The sequence below is a fragment of the Sus scrofa genome, chromosome 15, assembly GCF_054392235.1.
Source record: "Sus scrofa isolate SSC_HxYL_T2T_F1_AM1 chromosome 15, Sscrofa_HxYL_maternal_Yorkshire_Landrace_v2.0, whole genome shotgun sequence".
Taxonomy (NCBI): domain Eukaryota; kingdom Metazoa; phylum Chordata; class Mammalia; order Artiodactyla; family Suidae; genus Sus; species Sus scrofa.
Window position 1 is genome coordinate 47,397,848 of NC_139397.1, and position 16,662 is coordinate 47,414,509.

At 53.0% G+C, this 16,662-nt stretch overlaps 1 protein-coding gene across 50 annotated transcripts in view; it reads left to right on the forward strand.

Moving 5' to 3' along the window:
* ARHGEF10 (Rho guanine nucleotide exchange factor 10) overlaps positions 1-16,662 on the forward strand; it is a 96,265-nt gene that overhangs the window by 9,416 nt on the left and 70,187 nt on the right. For 21 of the 50 annotated variants that reach the window (XM_084999693.1, XM_084999669.1, XM_084999674.1 and 18 more), the window contains 4 exons: positions 4,681-4,761; positions 13,965-14,183; positions 14,808-15,095; positions 16,111-16,174. In XM_084999693.1, coding sequence (XP_084855819.1) covers positions 4,725-4,761; positions 13,965-14,183; positions 14,808-15,095; positions 16,111-16,174 — 608 coding nt within the window. In that variant the 5' untranslated portion in view covers positions 4,681-4,724. Of the gene's footprint in view, positions 1-4,680; positions 4,780-13,964; positions 14,184-14,807; positions 15,096-16,110; positions 16,175-16,662 lie in introns of all 50 variants that reach the window. The other 29 variants (XM_084999656.1, XM_084999661.1, XM_084999681.1 and 26 more) reach the window with 3 other exon arrangements.

The window sequence follows — 16,662 nt, forward strand, 5'->3', positions numbered from 1 at the left end:
GCAGTGGAGGCGTGGACCTCAGGGCTGCGCATGCCCAGGGCAGGAGGCAGTGTGCCAGCCTCTGTCCAGGTGAGCCCCCCCTGCCACCTCCCCACCCCCCCCAGTTCTAGGGGCTGGTCCCTGGCACTGTGGGGAGGAGATGTGAACAGCTGGTGGCCCGGTGCTGTTTCATGGCTCCTGCCACATGGAATGAACGGCTCCTCTTCATTATTTTCCTTTGGCGGGGAGGGTCCTGGGAAGAGGCCTCAGTCTGACAGGAGCAGAGAAGCGCGTGACCCAGGACACACCCCAGTGAGGCCCTGGGTGCTGTCACTTCTGTACCCTTTGTGGTAGAATTAGATGATCACAAAGTGGAGTCCCCTGCACATTGTAGGGGGAGCTGTGCTTTTATGGTTTCTCTTCCTTCCTTTTTGTGAGTGTCATATCTGCCTAAACATCTGGGGTTCCCATGTGGTTTAGCAGGTTACAAACTTGACTAGTATCCATGAGGACGCAGGTTCAATCCCTGGCCTCGCTCAGTGGTTTAAGGATCCAGCCGTGAGCTGTGGTGTAGGTCACAGATGTAGCTCGGATCTGGTGTTGCTGTGGCTGTGCTGTAGGCCGGCAGCTGCTGCTCCAATTCGACCCCTAGTCTGGGAACCTTCATATGCTGCGGGTGCGGCCCTGGAAAGAAAAAGAAAAACCTATGGAAGCTTTCAGTGAGAAGGGCTGATGTGTTTGGTTTGCTGTGGAGTTTGGTTAATCTTCAGTGGAGCCTTTCAGCAGGACCATGTGCTAAGATCCTGTGAGCTTCCCATTTTTCCTTCCTGGGTCTCTGTGTGGATGTCGGGTCTCCCTAACTTGAGGCTGGTCAGAAACTCCTGGTTTTGGGCAACAGCAGACCTGGCACAGGCAGCTGTGAGCTACCAGGGTCCCCGTCCCCCACATCCCCGGGCTCTGTCCTCAGGTGTGAGGTGTTTGGCACCCTCTGGGCTTGGTGGTGCAGCTTGTCTCCCTGGTGCAGGACTCCGGGTGCCTCTGACCTGCTGTAGCGCTGTCTCTGCTGCATGGACGCCACGGGTCCCAGCTGGGCTTGGGGTCAGGGTCGGGGGGGAACAGGCTCAGCCCAGGTCTGTCCCCCTACCTTACTGTGATCAAGCAGCACATTGTCGGGGGAGGCTGGATGTTGGTGAAGCGCCCCCAGTGCTTGCTGTCTGGTCTGAGCAGGTGCCCTCTGCTCCCAGCCCCACAGCAGCCGGCAAGGACATCCTGTCATCTCTGTTCACAGCCGAGGTCACTGAGACACAGAGTTTGTCCAGCCGGAGAGTCGGCCCAGAGCAGGGTTTCCCCAGACTGGTTCCAGGCCCCACTGCTTACTTGTCCTGCTGCTTCCGAGTGGAAAGAACCTTGGCCAAGAGTGCGCTGCTGTCCTCATGTTTGGAGCCCCGAGCATCCTGTGCTCAGGAGACACCTGCTGGGGAGGTGGCCAGTCCCCACCCCTCAGAGCATCCATGGTAGCCTCCCTGCACACCTGCAGAGACAGCACACGACACTGACAACACCACTGGGTAAAGACTTGGATCCGTTTCCATGAAATTGTGGGAAAAAAGAGATTCGTGCCGCCCAGAAGTGCAGCACGGGCCCGGCTCGTCTCTATGGCTGCTGCTTCTGCCGCACGTCATCTTTTTGTTCAGAACTACAGTCTGAGTGCACAGTGAACTCTTTCATTTGGAAGCTTAAATTGGAAAATGACCCACAGCCTGCAGCCCAGACTGGCATTATCTCCTGCTGCTGTCAGCCCCAGAGGAGCCTTGTGAAAGAGGAGGCTCGTCCTCTGTCCCTGAAAATACTGTCTGCAAACCTGGAGGGTAATCAGGAAGCTGCAGGTGCCAGGCACGTGGCAGGCTTCTGGCAGGAGGGAAGCCTGAAGCCAGTTTTGACCTGGCTGCCGTCAGGGAGCAGGCTTCCTGGGGCTGCAGGAGGTCCCAGAGGGGAACGTGTCAGTGCTGGGTGATGCCTGTGGGGTGGGGAGGGGAACAGGGATGTGTGGGGCTCCGAAATTCAGAGGCAGATTGTGTGTGTGTTGGTGCATGCCTGTATGTGCATGGGTGTGTGTGCCTGTGCTTGCATGCCTGTGCATGTGCATGCCTGTGCGTGCATGTGTGCAAGTGCACATGTGTGTGCACGTGCGTGCCTGTGCGTACTCATGTATCTCCTAGAGAGTTCCCTTCTCAAGAAGGCAGCTTCCCATGGCTGCTGATTTGGGAAGAAAACAGGCCCTGAGTTTCTACTTGCCTGAACTTCTCACACAGTAACTCACACAGGCAGAGGCACCAGTCCCAGCTCTGCCACGTGGAACGAGAGCCCTGAGCGCTGTCTTGGCTTCGTCATCCTCAGGCAGGGCCACTAGGATGGGCTTTGTCCTGGCGTCCGGGGTGCTCTGAGGGCGAGCTGTGCTTAGTTAATAGGAGCAGGCAATGGAGTGGGAAAAACCACAGGCATATTCTTCCTTTGTTTTGTCCCACATTAGCAATGGGAAAACAAGAAGCCAATTTGACTGTATTTTTATGTGTTTGAAGTAGAAATGAATAGCGTTCATGTGGTTTAAAGAAAGATTTGAAAGTGAGTAGACAGTGTGGTTGAGAATCCTGAATTCTGTAAGAAAAAGCCACTTGACCACTGGTCCGGCTTGTGTGTATGTCTGACTGCTCTGTACCAGCTCTGGGCAGATGACTGGGACTTCTGCCTGCGGGATGGTGCTGGGGTCACACAGAGGGGTGGTGGGGGCTGCTCTGCTCTGAAGCTCACCCCCTGTTTCCTTCGGTGTTGCCTAAGACCCAACACATGGATGTGCTGAGTGTTTTGTGTGGTCACCTGGCTGGCCTGGCTCCACAGGAGCTGATGTACACCTGACAGGTGTAAATACATGTCCAGGCATGTTTGACTTGCTCCTGGGGGTGACGGGGCAGTTGTGTGATCCTGAGTCGTCCCGCTCTCTGATCCATGTGCATGTCGCCTCACAGTGACCTCTCGGCCCAGCACGAGGGAGGTGTTGAGGGTTTGTTGGCTGAATTGGGGGCGGTCATTGTGTGTCACTGTCAGGAGCCAGCATGTTCCCCTGCCCCTGCTGGATCAGAGCGTGAAGGTGTCAGGTCCTCTGGTACTGTCCCAGCTTCTTTGGGTTCCGGTGCCCTGGCCCTGTGGTCTGAACATGTCTGTCCTAAATGGTATGGAAACTAGTTTCTCTCCAGGAGGCAGGACTGTCCTCAGTTGCTGTCACTGGCTGTCTCTCCTGTGGGGTCTGTGGGGGGTAGGGTGGGCCGGCGCTCCTGGCCTGCCCTGTGCCCGGCCCTGCTCCAGCCTTGCTCCTGGGACAGGTGCTGCCCTGAGTCCCAGGTGAGTGTGTGGTCGGAGGCAGGTGCATCGGCATCAGGCCCTCGGCATCCTGCAGTAGCTGCCCTCGGGTCTCCCCTGGCTGGGCTTCTTAAACCCCCCAAGGCTTTGTTTCTTCCTTAGGGGAGTTGTGTTAACAGGAGAGGTGACACGCTCATGTTGAGCACAGGACATCATGGGCTGAGCGTGCCTGATGATAGGTCATCCTGGGAAGGCCAGGGACAGGCCACAGGGGCTGAAGAGCAGCCCAGGGCAGCAGCAGGGGACAGGGGATGGGAGGCCTCATACCCACGGGCATTGAGTCATTGACCAGGAGCCGCTCTGTCCCCCTAGGGCAGGTCCACAGGGGCCTCGGCAGCCCTGAGGACTTGAGAGAGGCGTGTCTCCTTTGAGCACAGAACGAGCTGCCTGCGCTGATCAGTACAGGGTGGGGCCGGAGGGGCAGCATCCTGGGAGCATGGAACGCCAAGCTTGGCCCTGCCCACACCCACGGTCTTTTGTCCTACTCTCCTTGTGGCAAGTGGGCAGATGAGGTGTTGCTCTGGGCGTGGGCAGGCTGCGGCGCGAGGGCTGCCCCCAAGCCTCGTCCAGGACCCCGGACACCAGGAAGGTGCTTCTGCAAAGCGCAGCTTCCCCATTGCGGTGGAACCCAAGCAGGTGTTGGGGTGAGCACTCGTAAACGGGGCCGTGGTTAGCAGGACGGCCTCTTCAAGAGGGAGGGACTGGCCATCTCATGACTTAGCTGCTGTCACACTCACTTCCAGACCGCGTTTTCTAAGAGCCTACAAGGAAACAGAAAGGAGGGGAAAGAAAGAGAACACGCAGGCATGCAGAGATCCGGCCCAGAGCCAAGGGTTTAGTGACACACTTACTTAAAAGGGCTTAAGAAAGTGGTCAGCCTCATCCTTAATCCTCAGAAATGAATTCTTCACTCAAAGCTGTTAAAGTTTGGTCAAAGGAAGAAGCAGTAGTCCTGGACTTTTGTGTTCATCTCTCCCCTTAGAACATGTATAATATTAAGCAGAGAGTTGAGGGCGTCCTGGGCTGGGAGGGGTCCAGCCCCTAAATCCCAGTTGCAAAAATAAATTCCTGGCTGCAAGTCAATGTGATGTCAAGACACTGGGACTCTCCCTTTCAGTTTGCACTGAGTGTTATTTCAAAGAGGTTTACATTCTTTACCACTGTAGGTGGTAGTGCAGCTGTGGGTGAAAAATCAGTGTTTTCCTTTTCTCAGGTGGTGGGTGGGGCACCTGGTGGGGTTCAGCCAGCCCCCCGCCTGCCCCTGATGGCAGTGTCTCATCCTCACAGAGTCCCTGTTCCTCCGAAGCCCAGAGCCAGGTGGACGCAGCGGCATGGACCAGCCGGGGCCGGCGACTCCCGCTTCAGAAGGTACCTGTTGCAGGCCAGGTGGGTGGGTCCGAGCAGGCAGGTGAATTAGGGCTCTCTCCTGGGACTAAATTGCTGTCATTTGGGTGTGATTTGGTGGGGAGCTCCCAAGGAAGAAGAGGGTCTGAGCAGACGCCGAGGAGGCAGAGACCCAGAGACCCAGTGCCCCCTCGCTTTGGGGGTGTCCTGGCCAAGCACCCCCCTGCACACACTGGTGTCTAGGTTATCTCAACCCACCCCATTAGATGGATCAAACCTGGGTGGGAGGATACAGGTGGCTGACTTCCTGTTTCAGAGACTAGATTCAGGCCGAACTCCAGCTTACTGACTGTCATGTCTGGGGGGGCCCTGGCTGACCTGGGGCGGCTTCCTTTTCCCTTCCTCCCTCTTCCTCCTCTCTCCTTTCTCCTCCCTCCTTCCCTCTTTCCTCCCTCCCTCTCTCCCTCCTCCCTCTTTCCCTCCTCCTTCTCTCCCTCCTCCCTCTCTCCTTCCTCCCTCCAACTGCCCCTGAGCCAGGACTGTGAAGCGGGGGCCACCTCCCTGCAGTGGAGTAGCTGCCAGAGACTGGGGTGCGGCGAGCCCAAGAGGGTGAGGGTGACCTCACCCCTCCCACCTCCCAGCATGGCTTCCTCAGGGTCCCCCACAACTTCATCCATCTGTGCGTTGATGGCTTCAGGGGGCTTCCAGACTAGATCCGGCTTTGACAATTTTTGCTGAAAATGAGACAGGCTGATCCTGCCCACTGCCTGTCAGCCCTGTCAAAGAGGTGATGTCCAGGTGTCCTCCTGTGCCTTTGCAGGGACAGTCCCCAGGCGCCGGCAGTGTGCTTCTGGGAGCTGTGGCTGCGGGCAGCAGGCTCTTCCACAGCTGCCCTCCTGCCTCTTCCTTCCTGCCTGTCACTGAATAGAGCCATTGCTGCCACCTGTGCTATTTTCCTGTTTCTAAGGTCACCAGCCTATGAGCTAGCTCATGGAGTTTTCCTTTCCTCTTGCCTTTGCATTCAGGCGGGATGGGGCTCCCTGGGGTTAGAATACAGAAGGAGGGCCCAGGAGCCCTTTCTGCACCAGTGTTTAGGGCTCCAGATGATGTATGACCTGCTCAGACCTGTTTCCCATCACCTACTCCCTCCTCCTCCAGCACCAAAAGCCCACCTGTCCTGTTTGTCCGTCTTCACATTCACGAGCAGGTCTGACAGGCGAGGCTCAGTGATCCTAGGGCCCAGCCCGACCCACCGGGCCGTCCACGGGAACGCTCGTGACTCCATCCCCTGGCAGAACCACTCTTAGCTGGAACTGATTCGGCCAGGAGGAGATGGGCCCTGCCACATGGACCATGGTTCATGGTCTTCCTGGAAGGTTCCCTCTGGGAACCCGGGAAGGTCCCGCAGGTGCCAGGTATTGCCATGCAGTGAGGCTTCCCTGTCTCCCTGGACAAATGGTCCTTTCCTGGCTGAGAGGTGAAAACTTAGGTTTGACTTAGGTGAAAACGATGTAAACATGCTAATACCATATCTTAAGCATGCTAATACTTACATGATTTCCTGGGTAGTTAACTCTTGTGATGATTAGCTGTGGGAATAATGGCCTGGCATCTTTTTGATGATTCAGTGATACGTTAATTATAATTTCACCCATTATTAAACTGAAACTACCTTCTTCCAAAGCCCTTGAACATGGCCAGGGGCTAGAAGTCGCTGAGGTCTGACCTTCCCAGCACACTGAGCCACAGCAGTGCTTGTACTCTGATCATTTTTCTTTTTCTTTTTTTTTTTTTTTTGTCTTTTTGCTATTTCATGGGCCGCTCCCGCGGCATATGGAGGCTCCCAGGCTAGGGGTCGAATCGGAGCCGTAGCCACCGGCCTACGCCAGAGCCACAGCAATGCGGGATCCGAGCCGCGTCTGCAACCTACACCACAGCTCACGGCAACGCCGGATCGTTAACCCATTGAGCAAGGGCAGGGACCGAACACGCAACCTCATGGTTCCTAGTCGGATTCGTTAACCACTGCACCACGACGGGAACTCCCATTTTTCTTCTTTTTCCCTCTTTTTTTCCTGCATAATTGCAGCCGTTGAATATACCTTTTAAAATTGTTGACTCTATGTTTCAAGGTCATGTTTAAAGCATGGTAAGTATTTTCCATGTCACTGCGTGGTGGCTGTCACAGCTGTCATGTTCAATGGCTGCATAGTGTTCCATCTGCAGTGTCATTATGTCTTCAGGTGAGATAAATCTACCTCATGGCCACTTGTTACCTGTCATCAGGCACTTGTGCCTTTTCTAGAAGCTTCCTTGATGACAAGTCAAATCGCCCAGGTAAAGTGGGATTTGGAGGCGGGTTGTACAGCAGAGAAGCTTTAGCTTTGAGGGCCTCATCCACGGCTGCTTTGGTCTGAAGGTGGACCCTGAGGTGCAGGAGCTGAAGACCCAGAGCAGCTGTGCATTTCTCCAGGCTTCAGTCTCTGTCCTCTTCTGGAAGAACGGAGCTGGAGTAGCTCCAACCCCAGGAGTTTGCGCTGAGAAGTGCAGAGGTCACGTCCACCTGGAGGCTCTCAGCTCAGCAAGTTAGAAGATGCTCTGGGATATTTCAGGACACAGAACTCAACAGTTTGGGGATTTTAAAGTCACCACCAGCTCATGCCTTTCTATAGTTAACAGTAAAACAAAAAAGAGAGTCACTGTGGGGACAGAGTCAGCACTGTCACCAGCTTCATGTTGATTCAAGTCAGTTCTCACCAAGTGCCTGGTGACTGGAGGTGAGCTCAGGGGAGGGACGATAGCACAGTGGGAGGTGTTTGAGGGTGAGGGAGCTGGTCTTTGATGGGTAGCCTTGTTCCCAGGACCCTGCTGCTCAGGGATCTGCTCCTGGCTGTGACACATAGGACCTAGAGGTGGCACAGAATGAGGATGCTGTGACTGGCCCCTTGTTGGTGGGGTTTGCATCTTGGTTCTTCTTAAAATTCTTCATAACAGGTCCCAGGGGAGTTGTGACCCGGGACATTGACGGGGCCTTGATGTGAAATAAGAGAAACATCAAGTCTTAAGCTTTGTTATTATAATCTGCTGTGGTCTTACAAGCCCCTGAAACAACAATTTGCATAGCATTTATCTCTCAACTTAAAAATGACCATTCTTGGAGTTCCTGTCATGGCTCAGCGGAAAGGAATCCAACTAAGAACCATGAGGCTGCGGGTTTGGATCCCTGGCCTCGCTCAGTGGGTTAAGGATCTGGCATTGCCGTGAGCTGTGGTATAGGTCATAGACGTGGCTCGGATCCTGTGTTGCTGTGGCTGTGGTGTAGGCCGGCAGCTACAGCTCTGATTAGACCACTAGCCTGGGAACCTCCATATGTTGGGGGTTCAGCCCTGAAAAGACCAAAAAAAAAAAAAAAAAGACCATTCTTGTATTTTTTTCCTTTCTGTGTGAATTTCATGCCCTGTCTGTAAAAGCTGTCAGTGGCTTTTTAGCTGTGCCAGAGCACTGTCTGCTCACAGTTGGGAGTGGGGGGAGGGACGACGACTTCTGGAGCCCTGCAGTGAACTCCCTCGTGGGGCAGGGGACCAGATCCAGCCCCGGTGACTCCCAGGGTGCCCTGGCAGTTGTGCGGACTGTGGGCCTTGGGTCCTGTGTCCACCGGGAGTGGCTGCCCTCTTTTATGCTTTCCTTCTCCCCTCCCTGCCCACCTCCCCTCCCCTCCTTCGGATGGCCTAAAATCCTAACAGACATTCTCATCAGCGCAGCTGGGAACACAACATCTTAACTTGCGGTGACTTATGTTTTGCCATCAGTGTAGTGGAGGCTAAAACCGTTTTTCATTGAACTATCCAACATACATTCTTTTCCTCGATAATGGCAGCGTGGCTCCAGGTGACCCAGGCAGTGATGTGATGTGGGAAGGAGCACGGGTGCAGCCCTGGGAGGAGGGGTCTCAGGACCAATGGCACCCTGTCCCCTGCTTGGAGTAGTAGGTTGCCCAGGGGTCTGGAGTCACTCCTTTCCCCAAGGGCTGCCGGGTGTGTGGGCCCCGTGGGGGAGGACAGACTGTGGACAGGCAGGTGCAGGCTAGGAAAGGGAGTCACGGGGTGCAGTGGTCATGCGGGGTACCCTGTCCAGGCTCGGGGGCTTCCTCGCTGCCCCAACCTGAGGTCTGAAGGCTGGATGCACCAAAGCAGTGGGCTGGAGCCTCACGTTAGCAGGCCGAGTCTGTGCCGAGGCTTCGAGCACTTGGTGGGTCCCCCGAAGACCTGTGGGAACACTTGCCATCCCAGTGTGGGTGAAGGGGAGCAGAGCACTACCCTGCTGGGGCACCAGGCCTTGTGAGGCCACCAGAGGAACACCTGGAAGGACAGAGTAGCGAGATTCAGGGATGTGAAGCCCAAGGACTTGGGCGTGAATTGGACTCGTGGTTGGGGAGCAGGCAGAGTCTGGGGGCCCTCAGGCTCCTGACCTGAGAATCCAGGGGGATCAAGGCCCTTCCTTTTGGAGAGTCAGTGGCGGGGCAGGAGGACAGGGATCTGCTCTGTTGGGGACCCCATCTGTGGTCCCAGAGGAGATGTGGGTGGAGACATTGACGGAGCTTCCTACAGATGAGGACCTGGGGGTGGGCATGCTGGGCCCCTCTTGGAGCCTGTTGGCATGGAGGGGAGGGGGCCTGTCCAGGAGACAGTCTGCGGGGCCTCTGTAAGGACCTCTAGGACAGCAGATGTCTGTCCTCTGCATGTCAAGACAGAGATGCGGGTCCCCGAGGTGTCTCTTTAGGGTATGGACTGCTGTCTCCTCGCTGTGTCCCCACGTGGTAGCCCCTCTGTGCATGTCTGTGTCCTGATGGCCTCTTCACGTCAGGACGCCCGTCACACTGGATTAGGACCCGCCCAGCAGCCTCATTCACTTTCATCACCTCTTTGCGCCTTGTCTCCATAAATATCACATTCTGAGGTCCTGGGCTTTGGTGTATGAATTTGGGGACACAATCCAGCCCACACACAGCCAGCTAGAGGGAGGAAGCCAGGAGGGTGCAGTGTCTGTGCCACCAGAGGAAGGTCATGGTGCCAGAGGAAGGTTCACGGTGAGCAGAGGTTGTGAGGACTCGCCATCCGTGGGCAGGAAGCCAAGTTCAAGGCTTGACTCAGGTGGTGCAAGGGCTGTTGTGTCCAGTGCTCGGCCCCTGAGCTTCTCAGCCCGAGGCGTTTATGCTCTGTGTTCAGCCCGAGGAGGTGCTGCAGGGTGGCCTCCATACCCCCTATCCTGTCCTGGGATCTGTCCCTCGGTTGGTGACCTTGGTGGTGACCAGCCCAGCTCCTGGACCAAGGGGGGACATTACCTCGTCTGCATGTCCCTTCTTGACCTGCTCCCTGTGCTTGGCCACTTCCACATCTTTCATGCGTGTGATTTGGAAGCAAGCTGATCTCCAGACACCATCTCCAAGTGACCCATCGCTGAGGACCCCTGAATTGCAGAACCACGGCAGCTTTTCAGTACAGTGGGTGTCCTCTCTGATAACAGCAAGGGCTGCGCTCCCTCTGACGACTCTGGCTATCGTGGCGCCCAGCAATTCTGGGTGTTCCTGACGTGTGTGCGTCTCTCCTTTCTCATGAGGATACCAGTCATGTTGGATTTGAGCCCATGAACTCCATCCAGTGTGACCTTGTCTTAACCAGTTACATCCACCGTGAAATATTTCCAAATAATGTCACATTTGAATGGGAAATTGCCAGTGTATACCCCAGACCTTAAAATTTTGCATGTCCCCTGTCTCAGAAGTTCTGTTACTAAATATTTTATCTCAATGAAATGATCATAGATCTGTACAATACTTGATTATAAGAATATTGGTGAGGAAGCAGCCCAGATGTCTTGGAGTAGAAAATAGACTTTTCAGATTATGACATGTTCATACAGTGTCATACAGGGAAACCATTAAAATTACTTCGTTGAAGATAATTCAGTAATTGGAAAGAAGTTCCTGCCATGCTAACAAGCTTTTTTTTGAAAACTTAGGTATTTTCCCACCCATGTAATAGAAAATAACAAATATACCAAATATATTGATATTTGTTATCTGGTGAGGATGTAGAGAAATTGGAACCTTGTGCACTGTTGGGGGTGTAAAATGGGACAGCCACTACGGAAAACAGTATGGAGCTTCCTCACAAATATTAAAAATAAGAACTACCATATGATCCAGCAGTCCCACTTCTGGTTTTATTAGACTCAAAGGAATTGACAGCAGGCACCCAAATAGACACTTGCACATCCACGTTCATGGCAGTGTTTTTCACAATAGCCAAGCGGTAGAAACAATCCCAAGTGTCCATCAACTGGTGATGGTTTGAAGAAAACGTAGTCTGTATGCACAATGGAATATGATTCAGCCTTAAAACAGAAGAAGATGCTCCCACGCTGCAGCACGGATGAACCTTCAGGACTTTGTGTTCGGTGAAATAACCTCCCACAAAAGGACAGGTCTTGTGTGATTCCACCCAGACCAGGTCCCCAGGGGAGTCAGAGTCATAGAAAGTAGATGGTAGGGCCGGGGCTGGTGGGGGCAGAGTTTCAGTTGAGGAAGATGACAGAGCTCTAGAGATGATGGCGGTGATGGTTTTGCAACATCGTGAATGACCTTAATGTTACTGAACTGCACACTTCAAAATGGTTAAGATGGTACATTTCAAGTTTTGCATATTTTACCATAATTGAAAAAAAGACTTTGGCTTCGATAGTTTAATCCCCCCCGCCTTTTTTGGCTTTTTAGGGCCGCTCCCATGGCAAATGGAGGTTCCCAGGCTAGGGGTCGAATAGGAGCTGTAGCCGCTGGCCTACACCACAGCCACAGCAATGCTAGATCCTTAACCCACGGAGCAAGGGCAGGGATCAAATGTGTGTCTTTATGGATGCTAGTCAGATTTCTTTCTGCTGAGCCACGACAGGAACTCCAGTTTAATCCCTTTCTTCACTCACGCATGAGAGCTGTCCCTGGACTACTGCAAATGATTGGTGTTTTCTTCTCCACTTTTCTACATATTTCAAATTTTCTACAATGAATACATTTCTTGCCTGTTTCATTGCTGTTTTTGGTTTAAGGACATGTTTCTTCTTGACACTCTAATCTTTGTGGACCATATTAATCCTCTGACATTCGTATCTAATTAAAATATGAAGGTCAGCCACTTCCTAGAAGCCACAGGAGAAACCAACCACATGCTGGCATTTTCTCTCAACAGCCCTCTCATTCGGGGATTGTATCTTACAACTGCTGAACTTTGAGAATTAGGAAGTCAATTTATGAAATTTATTTTTAAAATAAATTGTTTTATGATCTTGAGTTTCAGCCTAACCGAGCCACACAAACATGGGTGAGGGCTAGAAGTTGGTGGGGGCGGGGGGGAACCACTGTTTCCAGGATCCTAGTCTTGTTGACTTAGGTGCTTGCTAACAACTCCAACTACGTGTCGAGCAACAGGGAACAATACATATTTAAAAAGTTTTTTTTTTTTTTTTTCCTGCTATCATTTGTCAGCTTATTCACTGAGATAAGGAACACATCTTAGGAGTTCCCATCGTGGTTCAGTGGTTAATGAATCTGACTAGGAACCATGAGGTTTCAGGTTCGATCCCTGGTCTCGATCAGTGGGTTAAGGCTCTGGCGTTGCCATGAGCTGTGGTGTAGGTCAAAGACGCGGCTCAGATCCCAAGTTGCTCTGGCTTTGGCATAGACTAGCAGCTTCATCTCCAATTGGACCCCTTGCCTGGGAACCTCCATATGCCACAGGCACGGCCCTAAAAAGACAAAAGACAAAAAGCAAAACAAACACATCTTAGAGCAATAAATCTCTTTAACAGAAAAGTAAAAATTTCTAGAACATTTTCCAAACACACCTATCATCATCCCCTGAAATTCTCATTTGCTAAATACAAATGACAGGGGAATAATATCAGTTAAATACCCTGACAAAAATGATGGGGGAAAAAAATGTAGTGTTTTGAATTAGCAGCATAACAGACCACTCTGGGCAGTGTTGAGTTTCATGAGCTTTTCAGAACCACATGCTGGCATTTTCTCTCATCAGCCCTCTCGTTCGGGGACTGAATCTTACAACCGCTGAACTTTGAGAATTAGGAAGTCAGTTTATGAAATTTATTTTTAAAAAAGCATTGCAATATCCCACGACTCAGTAGGCTCCAAAATATCTGGGAGGGGATGGAGCAAAAATGAACTATGAGCGGGAGACACAGGCTCTCCTGTGACCACCGTCACCTGTTTCTCTTGAAAACAAAGTATTTGTAAGTATAATTTATTGACTATTTTTATATGTAATGTACAATAAAACAGGTAGACACAGAGGATTTTTGTGCTGTTGCACATTTTAATCCCAGTGTATGCATTTTTCCCTCGAAAAACTTTTTTAAAGAAAGCGACCCTCTAGTGACTTGAGATTACAGGGGGTAGTGTTCTGGTCTTTCAGACGAACTCTGCTTGAAGGACCTTTTTGTTTGTGATGTAAAAGCCCCTTGTCTCAGCAAATCCATGTATCCTTCTCACTTCCTTCAAAAGCAGTCTTAGAAGGAATTCTCCTGACTGGGGTGGCATAGTGGCTCCCAGCCGTGGGTCTACTGCATGTATGGTGTGTGCCCGTGGGGGTGAACAGCAGACAGGATCATGACACTCTGCCTGGGGGATGGCTGAGTTCCGCGTGTCCCCCCTCCCAGTGGTTTACTTTTTTTTTTTTCCTTGTTAGGGCTGCACCTGTGGCATATGCAAGTTCCCTGGCTAGGGGTCAGATTGGAGTGCAGCTGCCAGCGTAGGCCACAGCAACTCAGGATCCAAGCCACGTCTGCAACCTACACCGCAGCTCATGGCAACACCAGATCCTTAGCCCAGGGATCAAACCCGCATCCTCCTGGAGACTAGTTGGGTTCATTACCGCTGAGCCAGAGTGGGAACTCTGGTTTCCAAGAGACTTTTTCCTAATGTGGCCCCAAGTCCAGAGTCTAAGTGTTTATACTCTCTGCCTTGCCTTCCCATCCAGGCTGTGGCCTCAGGTCCTGTTGGCTGTCCCCAAAGCCTGATGACAGTGCTTCCCCAGGGAGGCTGAGTGCCCACTCCCTGCTGCTGTCCTTGGCCTTGTGGCTTCTGTTTGTCAGGAGCTCCAGAGTCCTTTGCCCGAAACAGTCGTTAAAGCTGTAATGTATGTTCTCTTAAACTTTAGAGAATGAAGTAAAGTGTGACGCCAACAACAACGAGGAGGAGGAAGGAGAACAGCTGGATCTTGACAGTGGAGATGAAATTCCAGAAGCAGACAGACAAGCGCCTGGCGCCCCTGGGGCAGGGGATGCGGGAGCAGACACCCTTGGCCCCGCCACCACTGCTGCCCCCGCCCCAGCCAGCGCCACCTCCGCCTGCACCACCCATGCCACCACCGGGTCAGGTATGTCCTCGGGCGCCCCCCAGCAGCCGTCAGCCCACCTGCGGGTAGAGCGTCCTGGGGAAGGTGGCGTTTCCCTTATGTGATGTGAGCTGATATTACAGCATTTAGGTTTGGCCGGGGTTCTCTTTGTTGTGCTGTTTCCTGTGATTTTCAGTCATGTCCATCTGCCTCTTTATGTTTGGAGGGAACTGGTATTGCTGTTTTCTTATAAAAACAGTCTTATCAGTATAGTCACTGTTTTATATGAAACATTTTCTCAAAAGCATGCTATTTGAGGTGAAATGCAGAAATTTAATGCACATTTTGAGGCTTGGAGGTGGACTGGGCAGTTTTGTTTACTGACCACTGGGCTGGCTGGGTCACCTCTTGGCATGGTGAACCAGCCCCCACTTGTGGTGGCTTCTAACCTATTTACCCCATTGGAGGAGGCATCCAGGGTGCAGCCAGGCTCTGTGTACCCCCACCCCGAGGTTGCTCCTACCCCACCTGTGCTCCCCAGGGGCATGCTCCCAGGCCTGGGGGTCTCCCCGGCACCTGGGTGTATTGCCTCTTCTTCTCCCCAGCCCAGGTGTGGCGGTGCCCCCGATGGCTGCGTGTTTGCCATGCTCTCCTCTCCATCCTCAGGTGTAGACGGGGCAGGAGCAGACACGGCCTCGCCCTCGGAACCGCCTCAGCTCGGGGCCCCAGCGAGGGTCAGCCCCTATTCCGTCATCGACATCACGCCCTTCCAGGAGGACCCGCCTCTGCCGCCGACCCCAGACCCGGGAGCTGAGGAGGAGGGCGCAACCCCACATGTGCCCAGCGGGTACTTGGTGCCGGTGCCCTGCGGCTATGCCGTGCCCTCCAACCTACCGCTCCTGCTGCCCGCCTACTCCAGCCCTGTCGTCACCCATATCCCCACGGAGCCCGCAGGTAGAGCTCAGGCGGGGTTGGGTGCACTTGCTCCTCACCTGGTCGCTAGACTGTGCCCCCAGGCCACAAGTGGCCCCCAGGTCACTTCAGTGACAGGAGCACGGTCCAGGAAGGGCTCAGAGCTTGTTGTTTGCGGGGATTTTGAAGCCTCCTCTGACTGGAGTGTGTTATCCCTTTCTCATCAGCCTCCCCATCTCCCACCTCCCTCAAGGGCTCCAGCACCTTGTGCATTTGGGTGACATTTATCACATCTTGTTCTAAATCCAAGGTGTGTGTGCGTGTGCATGCACTCTCATGTGGTGCGTGGATGCATAGATTATAGACTCTCTGAGGTCAGACTGACTAGCTGGGGCCAGTTCAGGGAGCGAGTGGAACGCGGGAAGGGGGGAGTGTGCCTGAGCATCTGTGTGTGTCTGTGTCTGTGCATGTCTGTGTGTGTCTGTGTGTCTTTGTCTGTGTCTGTGTGTGTCTATGTCTCTGTGTGTCTATGTGTCTGTGTCTCTGTGTGTCTATGTATGTCCGTGTCTGTGTGTGTCTGTATCTGTGTGTCTGTGTGTGTCTTTGTGTCTTTCTGTGTCTGTGTGTGTCTACGTCTATGTGTGTCTATGTCTATGTGTGTCTGTGTGTGTCTGTGTGTTGGGGGGGCACCCTGAGAAACTGGGAGAGGAGGCAGAAGTGCGGCGGAATAGGGAAGTGTCTTGAGAAGCAACAGCCAGCAGGGGGAGTTGCAGGGAGGGAATTGTTGGGGTGCTGGTGGTCGGGGGGCAGCGCTGTGACAGAGTGCTGCTTAAGGAGTCATGATTCACCTCTGCTTAGCAGGAAGGAACACTGGCGGAGGTGAATGCCTGACTCTTTAACCAACACCCCATCACAGCGCTGGACCCCTCCCCCCTGGGTACCCCAGCCTCTCATCGATAAGAAAGGAAAATAGGAAACCACTCTAAGGATAAAAAGCAATGTCCTAAACATTTCTTTCAGGTATAAAACAATATGAACTTTTCCTCTTTCCTGGCAGAGACACAGGAAGTAGCAGAAGACAGCCAGTTTAATTCCTTGAGTTCTGAGGATCCGACAAACAGGTATCACCCCTAATTTTCCACAGATGTTCTGAGTTCCTGACCAGTTCCTGAAATGTTGATGCAGTGATTCCCAGGCCTTCCTGCCCTGCCCTCCCCCAAACCCTGGCCTTCCTGTCCTCCGTGTCTTCTGCCCTCTCACCCAGGGACCCCCCAGACTGAATGTCAGGACTCTGTAAGACATTGACATTATTCTTTGTGGAAATGGAGAAACTGTGAGTCCGAGGCCAGATAGAGGAGGATGATGTGATACTCCTGTCCCCCAGTGGGAAGTGGTCCATGTGCTTAACCTCGTAAAGATTCTCAGGATCCCACGGGGAAAGGATTTACTCTTGTCAAGGGTTTATTTACTCTTGTCAGGGTTTATCTAGAATCCTTAACACTGCTTTCATTATAGATCTTTCTTGCATGCCACTTGTCTTCACAAATGCTGTTTCATCTGCTTGAAATTACCAAAATCCCCTCCCCCAGACAAACTCCTACTCACCCTT